At 33.5% G+C, this 17,823-nt stretch overlaps 1 protein-coding gene and 1 long non-coding RNA gene across 2 annotated transcripts in view; one reads left to right on the top strand and one right to left on the bottom strand.

The window, feature by feature from the left end:
* Positions 1-16,070: 16,070 nt before the first annotated feature.
* LOC102678020 lies at positions 16,071-16,718 on the bottom strand. Its single transcript, XM_006610691.2, has 3 exons — positions 16,601-16,718; positions 16,379-16,540; positions 16,071-16,232 (listed from the first exon to the last, which is right to left on the bottom strand). The coding sequence occupies exons 1-3, from the start codon at positions 16,665-16,667 to the stop codon at positions 16,132-16,134; spliced, it is 330 nt and encodes a 109-aa protein (XP_006610754.1). The 5' UTR covers positions 16,668-16,718; the 3' UTR covers positions 16,071-16,131.
* A 419-nt stretch (positions 16,719-17,137) lies between these two features.
* The window catches only part of LOC116184898, a 33,597-nt gene continuing 32,911 nt past the window's right edge, over positions 17,138-17,823 (top strand). The window contains exon 1 of the long non-coding RNA XR_004149557.1: positions 17,138-17,283. This is a non-coding gene — a long non-coding RNA (uncharacterized LOC116184898). The remainder of the gene's footprint in view (positions 17,284-17,823) is intronic.

The following is a 17,823-nucleotide window of genomic DNA, read 5'->3' on the forward strand; positions in this document are numbered from 1 at the left end:
TGTAGAAACAGGCTTTATTCGACGCCTCGTTGGCGTTGATGAATTAGAAAAGGGATTAAAGGGTGAATTTGCGGCGTCCCAATAATGTACTTTGAATCAAATGGTTTCGTTTTAAACTTTAGTAGGTGGTTTTCATCGATTTTTCACCGATTTCGTCGCTTCTCTCTATACGGATAAGATCAATGATCGTTCGTGAATAATGCTTTTTCGCGTTTACATCTTCTTAAAGAGATTTAATTTTCAGCTCTGCTTCATAGCTCGAAAGCAATTTTATCGAGGGAATAATTCCCGTCCGCGATTAACTTTTACGCGACGGTTCTTTCTTTCTTTCGGTATGAAAGGGTGAACTCGAGTTTGGAAAAAAATCAATCAATGTGATTCGAAGGGGGAAACGTTGGACGTCATCAATTTACAGGAAATTCTTCTCTAGCGCGATCGACTATTATTCCGTCCATGTTCGCACACCGCAATCCCCGTAAGCGGATTCGACGATCGCCGCTTACTAAATACGACTGACTCGATTCCCTTGCCCGCTTCTGTTTCTGTTTCTGTTTCTACGTTTACTGTCGCGTGTTTGAAGTTCAAACTAATAGACTCTCGATATAATAATAAACATTAACCTTTCCTCTTTCTTTTTCCCAATTTTATGATTTCGATTTCGATCACTGATTTTCGTTTCAAATCCCCAAATGAAGAGGGAATAAATATCGTTTTTTATCTTCTTTTTTTTATCCTTGATCTATTATCGTGTTAAGCAAATGAGAAGATCTTGCAAGATTAATCTATTTTATTATCCAATAATAAAATCATACAGCTCCGTTTCGAAATTTAATTTTAATATAAAATCTCTTTTTTTAACATTTAATTATAAATAAATATTATTCTTTCGTTCTCCTCATTGCGATCAGATTGAGACAAATTCGTGTAATCAATGTATACTTTGTACTTATACAAAGATCAGGTTGTTTTAATCTATCTTTCCTTGATTTCTTTTTTTTTTTTTCGGATTCTACTGGATAACTTGACCTTAAACTTTCGAGAAAAAGAGAATAATCGAGATTCCATCGATCGATCGATTTTCACGGCCACATCGCGAAACGAAGTTAATCCGTCGAATTAGTTTTTTCATAATCCACTCGGATCGAAGGAGAGAGCCAAGCTTTCTATTATAGGGCGAGATGAGATTCCAGCCCCGCGGCACGACCACTGCACAGTATATAATTACGCAGGCGACGATTACTCCCCCCTCCCTCTGTTTAATCCTGGACCGAACCCTTTCGCCTCGAGCAATTCGTTCCAACACGAGGCGACGCTGTCCAGGCCTATCCCTCGGGATGTCCGTTTTCTTTCCACCGACTACTTTAATATGCAATTCGAACAGTATATTCTCTCCTTCTAAATTTGTATGAACTCAAATAATCGAGAAACAAAGAAGTGTCTTTACTTTCAATTAAATTATAATTATTGAGATAAAATAAATGAATAGAGTGTTCAAATATAATTAGAGATGTAATTTCATGTACATGAAATTTGGTGGTCAAGATGATTTATTCTGTATTCGAATATTTGGATTTAAATCGAGTAAGTATTCGAAAAGATATATTTTCTTGGACGTAAAGTCCAAGCTAAAATGATCTATAATGTACAAAATTTGAATAGAATCTAAACAACAGTAAGATGTATGTGTGAACGATTTATATAATAGCAAATATTTAACGTCCATGTATGTTTTGAGTCTGGAGAAACGAAGCAACGATTTTCTTTTTTTGTATTTTCTCATTTTTATTGAAGTTACGAAGTTTACAAAATTGATCGCGATAAAATTATTATTAAAATATCTCTTACGTAGAAAGAGCTAGGATGCTATGTAAAATTTGTGTGCTCGAGGGGGAGGAAATGGATTGTTACGAGAATTCATTTCTCTCGAGCGAGTAATCAACTAATAACGCTAAGAAGTTGAAGATACATCATGTTATTTGTGTAAAAAAATAATCTCGATGAAGTTTGAATAATGCAAGAGAAGAGGACGACCTTATCCACGAATTATCGATCAATCTTATTAGGGGGTATACACTCGTGAAACTTGCATCCATCCGTTATAGAACCGGTAAAGCTATGTGCATGTATTAACGTTGACATTTTCTCTATACTTGAAACAAATTGTACGAATATTCTAAAATGAAGAATATTCTCTTGAAATGAATACGATCGTAAGATCAAGTAATCGAAAAAATTAAATATTTTTAATTGTTTCTCATCTCTTGCAATTACGAAAAGGAATACAGATTTACGACAAAATATCGTCATAAAATTCCAAAAATGGATGTAATATATATTTTACGTGTTGCGAATTAATACTTCTGTTATTGAAAAAAAAAGAAAACGCTATAACTGTATCAATGAGATAAAGAATAATTCGAAAATTCGGCCGTATTTTTGTTAAAATCGTGAAACAAAGTCGGCTAATATACTTCCATCCCGTACACGGAATATTCCAACTTGGATATCTCTATAAAGAGAATGACGAAATGCTCCTTTATATTTTTCCCATCCCTTCCTTGCTTTTCAAAATGGCGCCCATCGAAAATTCTCTGTATTTCTCCAACCTTCGCAAGCCCGTTCGATAACAACTCGTGCTTTCCCCCGTTCACACGTTTCACGGTCCACCGGTTGCAGGGCTAGCTAATGTCCAAGTCTTTTACTGTTTAATAGCCGGTTGACTACACAGGGCTCTTTATCACTCGTGTTACACTCCAGTTTTATCAGTTAGTCGGTTGAACTTTAGCCGACACCTTATTAAGACGCTAGACTGCGCACACCCGGGACCGTACACCTCGTTTTGTAATTAGCATTACCTTAAGAGAACACGATAATTCCCCCGTTAATGAGCAGAGGGTTCCTTTTCCGGATACTCTATGGAGATTTTAGAGCGTTAGTTATTTAAAACGTGGAACGTGGGATTATAATATGAAATATGAATTAACGTAACATGTTCAAGTAACACGCGTATACGTACGTGTCGATCAATGGATTTGGAATCGATAATGAATCTAAAGAAAAAGAGAGAAAAAAAAAAGAATAATTAAATTAGGATATTTTTGCCTAACGATTATTACATATTTATTATAAGTTTCTTTATAATATTTCATAGAGATGTGGATCTAATTAACTCCATTATCCAATTGTATAAGTAAATTTGGCAAAAAATTCCTCGTTATAATTATAGGAAATACGATTTCGAATTTTTATAATGTATATAACACGTGTATTTTAAGAATTGTTCAAACCGTGGAACAGTTATAAGTTGCGTTAATAAACGACGAATATTTGATTTTTCCTTGCGTAATTTTCAACGTACAAGAAACTTTCCGCGAAACAAAAATTTTATTCGTTGAGACGAAGGGGGCCCCGGATAGATTTCTCCAACTTTCAAGTCTTTCCCAATGTTTTTTCAAGATTATTGACCGGATAATAAAACGGGGGAGGAGGAGAAGGAGAAGGGGGTGAGTTCCTTGAACACCAGTTGCACGACATAAAACTTTTCCTATAAATAAAACGGTGTAATCGATCGCCGTGTATATTTAACGGCCGGTTTAATAGCCTGGAAAACCAGGGGGTGTCGTTAACTTTAAAGCTAATTGACCGGGATTTTTTTACGTTTCGCACGGAATCGTATTTAACGGCACGAGGAAACGGCGCTGACCCAGGTTTGACATCTTTTCGGTTTTAACTCGGATATCACGGGCTTTAACACGGGGATCCTGTTTCGCTCGAAATATCTCTGGGTTGGTAGAAAAACTTATTAGGTCGTTTGCTTATACTTTATTGAGTTTTTATTATCTACTTAATAAGATACGATAAGAAAGAATCGTTTCGAATCGTCACTATTTATCGTTCCTATGGTCACCGAATCATTTTACGTGAAAGAATAAATCGAAGATTCGAGAATTTGTTTATGAGAAGATTTTTAATATTTTTCAAATATATAACGTATAAGTAAAATAAATAAGTGTATATGTAATATTTAATTATTCCTTGTCAAAATTTACTTTAATAGTAAGTATTAAATCTCATTAATTTCCATCCATCTATTTTCTCCTCACTTTAAAACTTTAATTTAATTTGAGAGTTTGATCAGTGTCAAAAATCCGAATTCCAGATATCGAAACTGAAACAAAGCCTTTGTTATAGGAGTAGATCGTCCATTTGATACTAGCAATGGAACAAGATTTGTTTCTTCGCAAATTTTGATCAGATCGGATAGAGACGTACACGTGCACGTCCGCTAATCCCTCAAACTTATCCATTTAAATTATTAGGGGATGGACTCAGGTCGGGAATTACCGATTCTCTGCATCTGGAGCATCTGGAAACGCGAGTTACGAGTTTCTCGGTGCACTTAAGCGAAACAGAAGGGGAGTTTTCTTCCCGATGACCGATGAATCCCCGAGGAGACATATCCCTCCTGAGGAGAGAGCGGCGTGGAGAATGTATTAGCAGTCTTGGCGAAACTCGAATTTCTTTTATTATATTTTTTTTAAATCAACGATTTTGAAATCGTTTTATTAGAAATAATCGGAGAAAAGAAGAATTTCTGGAATTTGTGGAAAGTTTTAAGAAATTTATCATTTTATTTTTATTCGATCTCGAAGTATTTTTAGATTTAAATAAGAATAGAGGGAAGTGAATTTCGAGGAATAAAATAGGAGAGAAATCGTCTATCTTCCCCTATAATCGAGTTGAACTCGAATTATTAAATTCGAGAAAGGGAGAGTATGATTCAAGTTTTTCGTTTAAAAAATAAAAATCCTCTTAGAGAGGATTAAAGATTAAATTGGACGTGAAAATTGGAATGAAATTTCACTTTCTCCAAGAAAAAAGTCAACTTTAAATCCTTCCTTCCATTCCAATTCAAACAAGAATTTGAATCGAAGCAAAACAACTAGAATCATAATCCTCACACGCTCTATTTCTTAATTATTAATTATTAATATAAATGAATCTTCAACAAGAGAACAAATTTTTGCCCGATTATTCGTTGCACAAAATCGCCTTCTTCTCAGAACCTTTCTTCTCAGAATTCGATTTTTCCTGTATGAGAGCAACGCGATTACTCTCACGGTGTGCTCGCTCCCTTCCCATCGTCTTTCGATTTAAGTAACGATCTTCGAAGCCAGCCGATTTATTAGAGCGCGTCGGCGAAAAAGACGAGAGAGAAAGAGAGAGAGAGAGAGAGAGAGAGGGTATTGGCAGGATAAATTGAATTGAATTCAGCAAGGGTGAACAGCGGTCTCGTGTTGAGGCATATGATTACCTTTCGAAAGATACTCTCGACTTTTCAGGAAATATTTATAGAACAGAGTATCTCGCCTATATTTGGATATATGCTTTCTTAATGCATCTTAAGTAAACAACGATTTGTTTACAACGTACTTTTAATGTAACGATTCTGTCGTAAATCTTCATCAGAATTTCCCAATCACGTGCGAAGCAATCGTTTAATTCTCCATTCGTTTCATCCATTTGCGTGAAAAGTCTCTCTTCTTCTTACATAGATCTGATTTGCTAAAGATGTAACTTAGGATCGTAAACAAAGTTTTAAAAATTGTGACGAAAAAGATCAGAGTTCCAAGTTTAGATCAGATCGTTCCATCAATCGATCCAAGTTACAATTTGTCTGTTCTGTATCCGATATATCTTCATATCCCAAGACAAACTTAAACTTTCAACACTCCGAGCCGTCAGAATCCGTCATTTTCCATCGTTTTAACTCTTGGCTAATTAATAAAACGAATTAATAGAATGTTCTTGTCAAGCAAGCCTGTGGAAGAGGGAGAAAAAAAAAAAGAAAGAGAGAGAGAAAAAAATGCTCGAAGCGGTTAATTCGTCGAATAGACTGAGCTTAATTAAAAGCTACCACTCGAGGTCGAATGTTCAACCGTGCCCCTGCTTTCGTTTGCTCTTGCTCAAAGACCAAGTACGTTCTCAATGCAACGTTCGCTCGAATTGTTCTACTCTCTTCGTTCCCCCCCTCTCTTTTTTTTTATAGATTATATGCGTGCGTTTTGCCGATTCAGAAATGGAATCACAGTTTTCTTCTAAGATCACGTCTGTGTACAGGAGCAACGACAAGGCCTCGTCGCTTAATCTTTTCGCTTTCCGTGTCCGAATCACTCCCTCTATTGATCACGTCGCGCCATTAACGAGGCCGAAAGGAAACGTGATTTCGAGGGAGGGGGAGATTTCCAAAGGGTCGTTTCTTCCCTTCCTTTGATCCCTTCGACGAGAATATCGAGCGATGATATCGTATTTGAAGAAAGATTTTTCTCGTGATTTGTAGATAAGAATAATTGGTAAGTATGGTAGATAATATTATATGATAGATGTCATCTATGAGATCGTAAAATTGGGGTGAATGGGGATGGAAGACGAATCTATCAGATGAAAATCAAATTCTGTTTCTCTGCTCTATCGAATTGAAATTATTCTCTTTCTTTCTCTATGATTTCTATGTAATCTCTGTTGAGAGAATTGCTCTTGATAAATGATTCTAATAATTTTTCACTGGATGACGTGAAAATTAACTTTTGACGGTGTTCGTTTTATTGAAAATTTGTTTGGACGGTACACGCATCAACGTGTATCGCCTCGATTTGTCACAACGATGGAACGTAGCAATAAATACGAATAACGGAGAATTCTCTAAAATTCTTCGTGAAAATAACAATGGGCGAAACACGAGGATGTTGGAATTGCGATTTATTCTCGTTACGGTTTCGATTTTGATGCAAATTCTCGACTCGAACGTTCTTCGACTCCTTCCGCTTCTAAACACTAGTCCATTTCCAAGATTGAACTCCCTATTGGGAGGGGAATGAACGAGACTGAAAATCGAAGGGTGCCGTGTAACTGCGAACCGTTTTTTGCCGTTTAAACGGGAGGAAGATGTGAGGCCGCCGTTACCCCTGGAGGAAACTGAAACTGGATCAACTCGTCTCGTGGACGAGATATTCTATTAAAAATTTCTTGCTAGAAGAAAGTGGAGTCGTGCGCGACCTTTCTTTCACGAATTCATTCCTTTTCTTCTTCTCTTTATTCCTTTCCCATTACTGAACCGGCGCTTTTGTGCGAGAAACGGACTATAATTCACCGGTACCCGTTTAAATAATTTCCTCAAAAAGATGTTCGACCATTCTTTTATATTTAACCGACCCTTTATAACGATCTCCCCTCTACTCCTCCCTCCCTTGCGTTCTAATCGAATTAATAGAAATTTTTATACATAATGATGTAACGCAACGTGGAAATATATCCTTACAAATAAATTTTATCGATCGTCTGATCGTTTAATATACGTTAAAATATAAACATAGAAGAGGCGTGACGTTCTAATTTATTAATATTTATTTACTTAATTGATGAATGTCACTTGAAAAATACTAATAAATACTCATATTAAAATTCTTAAAACTTTCTCTTACGCGTTTAATTTAAAACTATCTCGACCGAAACTTCAGAACAAATATGGGCGAGCGAATTTAAAAACAACAGAGCCGATCGATCTTCATCATCAGGCCGGCCGATGAGAAACAAATTTTGGTAATTAAGCGAGCGTAATTGTTCCGATTGATTGGCAATCGCAATTAAATAACCGCGCGCGTAAACAGGATCCGGCCTCCTCCAATCCCCTTCGAGAGAGAACGACCCCCTTCGAAACAGTATCGCGAAAAATTCTCTTTCGTCAAAATATTCGCGAAACATCGTCTCTGCTCGCGTCAGAACGTCTCTTGTCATTCGCTTCGAGCGAGCGATCGATATCATCCGGATTTTTCGTTTCGTACTCGGATTACACAGAATAAAATTGGAGGGATTCGATTAGCGATTGAAAATAGCTGAATCCTGGGGGAGGATCGAGGGAGGCTAATGACGATGAACGGTGTCCAATTCTTTAATAAAGTTTGATGACAACGAGGAATACAATGGAGAGAAAGAGAGAGAGAGAAAATAAGTGTATCGTGGAGGATCGTTGGAGAATCTTCGTTACAGCTTCGACACCTCATCTGGGAATGTTAATTGATACGTTGTGATACGATGAGAGTTGGAGAGAGGGAAGAAGTGGGTAAATTTCTCAAATATCCGAGGCTTTGTGAAAAAAAGAATCGAGAATCTGTTTTAATTGCTCTTAAAAGTTGTGCTTAAAAAATATGAAAAAAAAAAAAGAAAAAAGAAAGGAAGGATTCTATCGCGAGGAAAATATTTTTCAAAGGCGCGAGGTCATTAAAAGTTTTTCCGTGGGTGAAAGAAGGGGAAAGAGGCGGAAGCAAGGATCACACGATAAGTTCTCGTTCATCGAAAACTCGAGTAACGAGTGACACAAGTTCAAAAGGGGCAGGAAATCGGTGACTTTCTCCGAGAAATAAACGTCACGATTGAATGATTCGAATCGGCAACTGTCGCGGATTTATCGTGAAACAGAAACGCATGGTGCGCGTGATGTACCGAAAAAGATTCGATGTTGAGATTTTATATGTAGAAATATTCGCGTTCTTTTTATTAAGAAGAAATTTCATCCGAATGCCTGAAGATGGAATACAATTGGGAATAGCTAAAAAAAAGTATAATAAAATTGGTAGTCACTTAACAATATATACTTTCAAAATTATTTTCAGAGGATACGTTACTGAATTCTTCAATCAAATTATTTGCATTCTTCACAAAAGGAACTTTCTGGAAATTTATATAATGTGTCAAATTAAACGAACGTCGAGAAAGAAATTTCAACTTTCAATATATATATACTTAATAATTATGCTATTATAAAACTATATAAGAGACGAACAAAATAAATTAAATGAATACACGATATTATTAATTATACGTAATTAACAATAATCTAGTCGCTCGTATCGCTTTCGAAATATGTTTCTCATAATCGGAAATATCATCGGATCGAACCAATCGAATGTAGCACATTTGGAATGAAAGAATAGCGTGTTTTATAACAATAATAGATGGTAAATCCACGGATTTGAAATATGGAACGGGTGGAACGTGTTTACGAACGCTTTCCCGATTTAGTCGTTTCAACCGATTTCCTGGGTCGCGAAGAATCGGGAGAATGGATAAAGATTGACTCGATTTAGGAGATATTGATGTATACGCCTTTGTGAAAGTGGAACTGAAAACTACCATTCTGTGCTTGGAAAATATATATACCGTATGGGTATGTATGTATGGATGGTGGTTTTCCCCTCTGAAATCGGTTCAGCCAATAATTTATGGGCTGTTGAATGTTGAAGAATCTGGAAACCGAGATACATCGTTTAAATTCTTTACTATCGATAAATATAATATTATTTGATTTATATTTTTGGATTATACTATTAGTGTTTTAATCACTGGAGCAATTATCTTAGATTAAAGAAAAAAATCTCTTTCCATTTTGTAGATAGATAAAAATTCTTCTCTCTATTCATATTTCATTAGATTTCATATTTCACGAACGAATGAATTTTTTTCATGGGAGAAAAATATATGTCATTCTTTTTTAATCTGGACAATCACCTCGGAATTAAAACGTACAAAATATTGAGGAAGAATTTTTCGCGAAATCATGATTTTTATAAAAATTTGTATATATATAATTTTTCCCTTGTCTGTTTGAGAAGTATTCTCTTGTATTTCCTTTTTCAAAAAAAAAAAAAAAATTACAAAATTCACTCGATAAATTCCAGCAAAATTTTATCCAATATTATTTTTTTAAAATTTAATAATCGTTAAATAAATAAATATTTCTTCATGTTTTCTTCACGTTCCCCTCCTTTCTCTATCGAGTTTTTGAAGAATCATAGTCAAGAATCGGTCGAACAATCGAGCTTCGAATTATAGAATCGAGATCAAAGAAAAAGAAATTTAGGTCGATCGACAGGTGTGAATGATTAGCACGATATTCTCGAAAACTTTTTCCACGACGTTAAATAGTGACTATCTACTTTCGATTTTTCAAGGAACTTTGTCTCCTATTGAAGGTTTCGTAACGTCAACGAGCGATAATTCGATAAAACGTGAACAGACCGTGGAACATCGGACACAAGTTTCGATCCTTGGTAAACTTCGATCCTTTCAAAGCTTTTCCTCCTCGGGATCCACTTACCTCGGTCGTGGAATTTGGAGCACTCGTAGCGAATACGAAGAACGAAATTCACGCCGTATTCTATTCTTAGAAGGTTATACCCGAATAAAACATTCCTTTTATTTATCTATCAGTTTTGTGGGAAAAAATTTTTAATAAAATATAAAAAAAAAAAGATCGATTTTTGTAACAATTATTGAAACAGAGCAATTGCAATGATTATAAGTAATAGGAAATATCTTTGAATACGATGATTGAGAAATATCTTTGTTTCTCATTGAGGATAATCTAGGAGAAGAATAGAATCCTATATTAATTTAATTATTTGAAAAGAAAATCTATAGTGAAGAATATAAAATACTTAAAAGAACTAGATACTTTCGTGACCAATTGTGCGTGGAAAATATAATTATTTGTTTTTTTAGAATATTATTATACGTATATCAGCTGCAAAATTTCATAAAATATATCTATAATCATCTCTTTTGAAATATCTCTATGGCTCTTCTTAAAAAAAGATTCATCATATTATTAAAATTCTTTGTGAAATAAATTTCATATCCACTCTTTCGAATCGATTGATGTATGTTGAAAGAATTTTTCCAAGCAAAATTTTCAATGGAATGGACGAAAAAGAGTGCTCGAATAAAATTGCTCTTTCAACTTTCAATATTTTTCATCGTTATGACATCGAATATATGAAATGTAGGCAGAAATCTTTAATTGCAGATCTATTTTTATTCGCGAATTAATGTATTAGTTACGTTGATTTCGTTCACGTCACGTAAAGGAATATCGATATTAATATCTTGTAAACAAGATGTATGTCGGTTTATGCGTTTATTATAGTTATTCGAGAACTATCAATCCTTTTTTTTTCTCGTCTGTCAGCTAATCAATAAAGAAAGGAATTGGAAAATTAATCGGTTCGTATTCACAGTCTTTATTCCATTAATGTTCCTCGAACGTTGCATATTTTCTATAGTTCTTATATATTTCCTCCTCTCCAAATATTTCAGAAAAAAGAATCGAGAACGAAGTTCTCTGTATCTCCATTATTTTTATTTGTTTTAAACGAATGAAAATTTTTTCCGAAATTCTCGAAATTGTAATTTATTCAAAAAAATTCCAATTTTAATATAGGTGTGTCGTTGTTTTTTAAATATTTTTAATCACAAAAAATTCTATTTATAATCGTACATTATGAATAGAAAAAAAAATCTGTTCTATTGATTGATGTGCGATAAAATCTCTTGCAAAGCGATACTCGATAAAGAAGAATCATTTTTTCACGATATAATCGAGTTTTGTATCGCGTTGAACCGATATTAATCCAATAATTTATATATACATGTATTATGTATATATTCGACATCGATATTCAAAGCGAGGACACGTTACTTCCGGTCGTATCCATCTTGATGAACAATCGCAAATCTCCCACCCACGTTTCCGGTACACACAACTGGCGCAAACGCCGGTACACGTTTTCCGGGAAATCTTACATAACTGTGACATGACAGCGTATTTTTCAATTAGCAGTTATACAGGAGTTCATTTCGATTTAATTCCCCGTCGTCCCGTAAGGATTAAAAAAAATTAGTTAGAGCGGAGAGCGAATGAAATAGGAGGAGAGGAAAATGTCGAACGGATGATTACTGCTAAGATATAAGGAGGAGGAGAATTGCTTCCAACGGTCGACAGAGTTTTTATTATTCGAGAAACAGCGGAAAATCTTGTCGAGATAATAATACGATGTAATCTTCTTAGTTTAATTATTTAGAATCCATTGGGAAGTTGAAAGAAATACAAGTTTTCTCGCTTTGTTGATTATTACGTTAAAATATATTTCTTATATAATAATTTGTTTATATTTATTTTTTCGGTATTGTTTTCCGATTTCCTGTATTAACACGCGATAGAATAATTAATGCGATTTGAATTAAATAGCGAGAGGATCGTAATATTTTTGTAGAATACGATGATGTAATAGTATTGAAATAGATAAATGTTAAAATTAATCTTCCAAAAAGTTCTTTAACTTCTTTATGGATCGTGATCTATAGTTTAGAATAGATCCATATTCAAATATATTATAAACTACTTTTACAAAATAATCATATCACACGTATACGTTTCTATTTCATTAATTTCATTAATACTGTTAATTTTCATTTATAAAATCACGCGATCGTTCGTGCCTAGAAACCTTATTTCATTTCTATAAAAAAAAAAAAAAAAAAAGAAAAAAAAACGTTCTTATAATAGCAATTCCAGTATACGAGGATAATCATAATCCGGTTAATCGAGACCCCAATCATAAATAAAATACCTACACACCTGTACTATTATTACTATTATTATTATTATTATTATTATAATATTGCAAGAAATATTCCCGTGTTCACGAAATTTGCATATTATCGTTGAATTTGCCAAGCTTTAATGTGACTTACAGTTTAAACCTTGCCACCGACATCTGGAATAGTTGCGCGAGATAACACATAGATGTACTTAACAAGCGTTTATCGACCCCCTCCCTTCCCCATATCTAGTTAATTACAACGGGGGTGAAGTTTCTGCAAACTCGGCGAAAGAGAAAGAGATTAAAAAGAAGAAAAAGAAGAAGAAGAAGAAGAAATAGATATAAATAAAACGACGGTACGAGAAATGCACGTGGCTAAGATTGTTGCCGAATAATAAAAGAGTCGGTGCACCGCATCGGTGAGATTGGGAGCGTGGGTTGCCCGGTGCAACAAGTCGGATTAACAGCTGTTTCTGGTGGCGTGTACGGTTCCACGGTTCATGGTGGCTCGATTTGGCCGCGGTCCAAGTTTCGTTTTACGACTCGTTTTACCGAACTTGGCCATTGTGCCCGTGTTGGATGCCGCAACGCCAGATAAGAAACACCACGCGAGAATAACTCGATCTGTTTAGATCGGTGTTTAAACACGCGTTCTACAAACACGCGTCGCTCGCTGAAACTTAGTTAGACAATTCGAGGCGGTGTTACGCGGCGAGGTGGAAGCAAAGTATTGTCAAGATGTTTCATGAGGAACATTGAAACGTCCGTCAGAGATTTACGTTTAAGTGTTTTGAAAATTGTTTCAAAAAAAAAAAGAAAGATTTGCCGTTAGAAGTTGGATTAGGAAATTATTGATGTTAATGTAACGTTTCGTGTTACGAAACATCGGTCGTGAAAATGGAAAATGTATGCGATGTATTCATTACACGCGTAATGATTGGTTGACGACTGCAATGGAACATTACGATTGCAATGAAAGGATGTTGTAAAATCGGGTTGCAATCGTAAATGTTTTCCCTGATGTGATCGAAAATTTCTGTTCCATTCTAACAGACGCGAGCGAAAGAGTAAAAAAAAAAAAAAAAAGGAAAGAAATAGAAGAAAATAAAAGAAAGATATTTAATAAACTGCTTATTAAGATAAGCAGTCTACTAATTTAATTTACTACGAAGCAATTGAAAAGTAAAAAGATCAATGTAAGTTGTAATTTATCCCTTAAGTCATATTATATATTAACATATTCGAGTAGTATCTAAACCGGTAGAATCTAAATATATTTAAATGTGTATATTCAAAATCACCCCCTTTGTATAATTTATGAATTTTCTGAAATGCACGAAAATTTCTCTTAATGTACAACATTCTTTGCATCCTGGAGTAAAAAGTATACAAAAGTGAACGTTTGCGAAAATATTATGCGAAAATATACATATATAAATATATGTGACAAATCGTGAATAATAAATGAAACAAAAATATATAGAAACGGTACATACACTTACCTCAGGGACGTAGGCAGAGCTTCGTGAGGTGAAAAATTTCGTAACGAGGTTTGAGACATGCACAGCAGTTGCTGTTAAGGACCCGTTCAGGTCCTCGTTGCGTTACCTCTTCTTTCTTTTCCCTCGAGTCCCGTATCCTTGATCCTTCTTCCCTCACTTCAAGTGGAAGTCACTCTCTTAAACACCCACGAGACGAAGCGGCATCGACTTTGCAAGCGGCGATCCTTTGTCTTCGCCCTCCAGTTTAACCGGAAGAGGCGAAATCACTCCTGTTCCGAACGATGCTGTCGATACCTCTCGGATTGCGGCACCCGTGACGATCTCTTTGTTATTGTTCCCGCGAAGCACACGTCTTTCTCTCATTGATCTTGCGACATGAACCACGCGATTATCCGCACGAGGCTGTGACCGAGACAAATCACCGACCAGCAGAGAAGCGACGCCGGTGCGAAGCGCTGACTGAACCACTGGCAAACCACCGAGGGGTGGTCCGTATCGTGCGGAGGTCCCTCTACTCTCTCTGCCGCTTTCCTTCTCTCTGCCTCACCCCTCCCTGCTCGCCAACCTCCCTCCCACCCATCTCGCCCCTTCCACTCTATTTCCCTTAGTATTTCTGTTTTACTCTGTTCATTCCACCATCCGTTTTCTATTCTTCTTTCTACTTTCTTTCCTCCAGTCCGCGATACTCGATACGTACTCCCTTTATTTCTCCTTGCTTTAAGTTAGTCCTTTGGAAAGTAAATCCCTCGCCAGATATTTCTTCCCCCCTCCTCTCTCTCTCTCTCTCTCTCTCTCTCTCTCTCTCTCTTTCTCTCCCTCTCTTTCACGCTTTATCCATCCTCTTTCCTGTTGCTCTTACTCGTGTCTCTATCTTTTCTGCCATCAACTTAGCCTTCTTCGTTGCTCCGAACTGTATCATCTTCCTTCATCCTCTATTCTTCTCTCTTTTCTATTACCCGGTAACTTTCATCCATGTTACGCCGTCATGGGTATATGCACGGAAGGAGACACAGGTCGTAATGATCCCACGATCTTGCGCGCTACCATCAGGTGCAACACCAATTCTCCTGCTACATCAGGGCAGGTTTAGGTTAAACTGTTGCATACTTGATGCGAATAAATGTTTTGTATCTTTTTTGTTTTCTATTGTTGGCTCTTTTTTTTAAATTATAACTATTTGTGTATATATATANCTATTTTATACTATATTATAGTATTATTTTTTTCTTTTTTAATTTTTATCGTTAATATAAATGCCTATTTGTTATGCATTTTTTTTTAAATTTATTTTCATATCGTAATAAGCGATTTATAATCAAATATCAATAAAAATAATTTTTTCAATCATCGTTTCATTTAATCAATTATTATTTATTATATATATTACGAAACAATGTTACGAATATTTTACATTTAAATTGAAAATTTTTTTTAGCATGAATAATATTTGTTATTCGAGTCTATTAATTTAAGTTTTTATTTTATATTATTTAAATTCATTTATTAATTATTCAAGATACTTTAGTAAAAAGTTCTTGATATTTGCGTTATAGTTATCAGGATTAAATGTGATTGATAAAATACAATTTATATTTGATTGATAAATCGATAAATTGTTTTTTATTTTAATAGAATATATTTACTTATAAATTTCTAAATGTAACTTTTAATAAATTTGATACGCATTTCATTTGTGGATACAAAAATTCAAATGTATTTTTCATTTATTTATTACATTCTTTTTTTTGCCTAAATGTGTTGTCTACATTTTGAGTTGTCTCTTTTAAGCTCTTTTAAGATATTTATTAAATAATATTTGAATATATTCAATCATATATTATTCAATATAAACATATATATATATNTCATACAATCAATATTATTAAAAAAACTAAGATTTAATTTTCAATGCAATAGAATTTTTGTTCCAATATTGTTTTATATAATTTATATATTATATATAATTTAAATTTATTCATCTATATATATATATATGAATATATATGAAAAACATATATATATATGTATATATATATATATGAGTATATGAAATTATTTATATATTATTATTTAATTACACTTACTACATTTTTAATTTTTGGTTTCTTCATAAAATAATTTAAAACTATTGTATATGATGATTTTACTTAATAACAGATATTTATTTACTATATTAATCAAGTAACATACAACTAATGTGGCATAAGTATCGTATCCGTTTCATATAATTTCCCTAGTTTCAATGACTCATTTTTTCTAATATGTGAAGCTGCTGGATCATCGGGTCTCATAACTGAAATTTAATAAATATAAAATTTTATATTATAATGATTTAAAATAAATTAATATAATTTAGAGTTAAATTTTTATCAACATTACACTATATATGAACACTTATATAAGAATGTAACTAATTGAAAATAAACATTAAATACTTACCAATAATATACTCATAATATTTTGGAGTACGATTTTCATGGAGTTTTTTATAAAATACAATTCCACTTAAAGTCGAAATTACTACTGCACCAATAGGTATAAATAATCCTAATGAAGGGTGATATTCTGCAAACTTTTTCCATAGTAATATTGTCCTATTCCCTATAATATTAATTATACATTATTATATATATATATTAAATATTTATTATTAAAACATACAGAAAGGTTTATGATATATCGGTTTTAACTCATCCAGAAATATCACTTTCCTCAGAATTTTCACCATTTTTTATAATTTATATAACCTCTCGCGCACAGTCAAAGTAAGACAACTAGTATGAATCTACGTGACATTCATAACGCGGTTAATTTAAAATTACAAAATTATAAAGTTATAAACTAACAAACTAATAAATTAATGATACTTATTCATTAAAACCATCAAAATTATATTTATTTAAACTAAACTATTTTTACTTTTATTACTCAAAATAATAATTATTAATTTATATATACGTCGAAAAAAATATTATTTTATATTTTGATTAATTATATTAATTATAATCTAGTTTTTAATTTTAATTACAGTTTTATATTTATTTTATATAATTATTAAATTTCTCCTATAAAGTAATTGTATTTTATTAAAAAATCAAATAACTATACAGTCAATGAAAACATAATCTTAGTTGAAAACTCACAAGTATATTTCCATTGCATCGTTCTGCCATCTTGCGATTGGCGTAGTAAATGAGAGCTAAATGGCAGTCATGGCTGGCATCGTGAGACCTTTAATTAGTGACAAGTGATTCGGAAAAGTGTTTTTGGTATTCAGTGTTAAAGGAATTGAATATAATTTGTTGGAATCCACAGCATAGGCCCTTAAGGGCCTCTACAATTCGGTGAGTACGAGAATCTTTCTAAATTAAAAATCTTATATCGAAATATTCAACGCTTTGCATGGTTATTGCACACCCTTGTTCCTATGCACGACTTTTTATATTTATCTTCTAAAGTGAATCTATTGTTTTTTCAAATGTCATTCGCATATTTATTTTTTTCTAATTCGATATTTTCGAATAAGATTAGCCATAATTTGTCAATTATAAATAGGCGTATTGAAACTATCCGGAACAAATAATCCTTTCAATTATGTCATTCAGATTTTCTTTCAATAATAAGATTAGAATTATTTATTCGTATACGTGTTATGTTACTTTCTATTGAAATTAAATAGAAATATTATTGATAGATTTTTCTTTGTAATTTTTATTAAATGTTTACTCTATTTTGGGGTTAAGTTGGGCCTCCCGCATTGACGAACGTTGCTTCGAGATATTGATAAAGTTCGATACTTTTATAGTTACTGTAGCTCCTAACAGATGTCTCCACGTGTACTATTTCGAATAAATGTTTCTATATATATATATATATATATATAT

This window comes from Apis dorsata, unplaced genomic scaffold (genome assembly GCF_000469605.1).
Source record: "Apis dorsata unplaced genomic scaffold, Apis dorsata 1.3 scaffold_74, whole genome shotgun sequence".
NCBI classification, from domain to species: Eukaryota; Metazoa; Arthropoda; class Insecta; order Hymenoptera; family Apidae; genus Apis; species Apis dorsata.

Bases quoted from the DNA above. Each gene is read 5' to 3' on its own strand.
- LOC102678020 (XM_006610691.2), bottom strand. From the start codon at position 16,667: ATGGTGAAAATTCTGAGGAAAGTGATATTTCTGGATGAGTTAAAACCG. The intron at 16,541-16,600 runs GTATGTTTTAAT...TTAATATTATAG, and splicing joins GATATATCATAAACCTTTCT to GGAATAGGACAATATTACTA. The intron at 16,233-16,378 runs GTAAGTATTTAA...ATTAAATTTCAG, and splicing joins ATATTATGAGTATATTATTG to TTATGAGACCCGATGATCCA.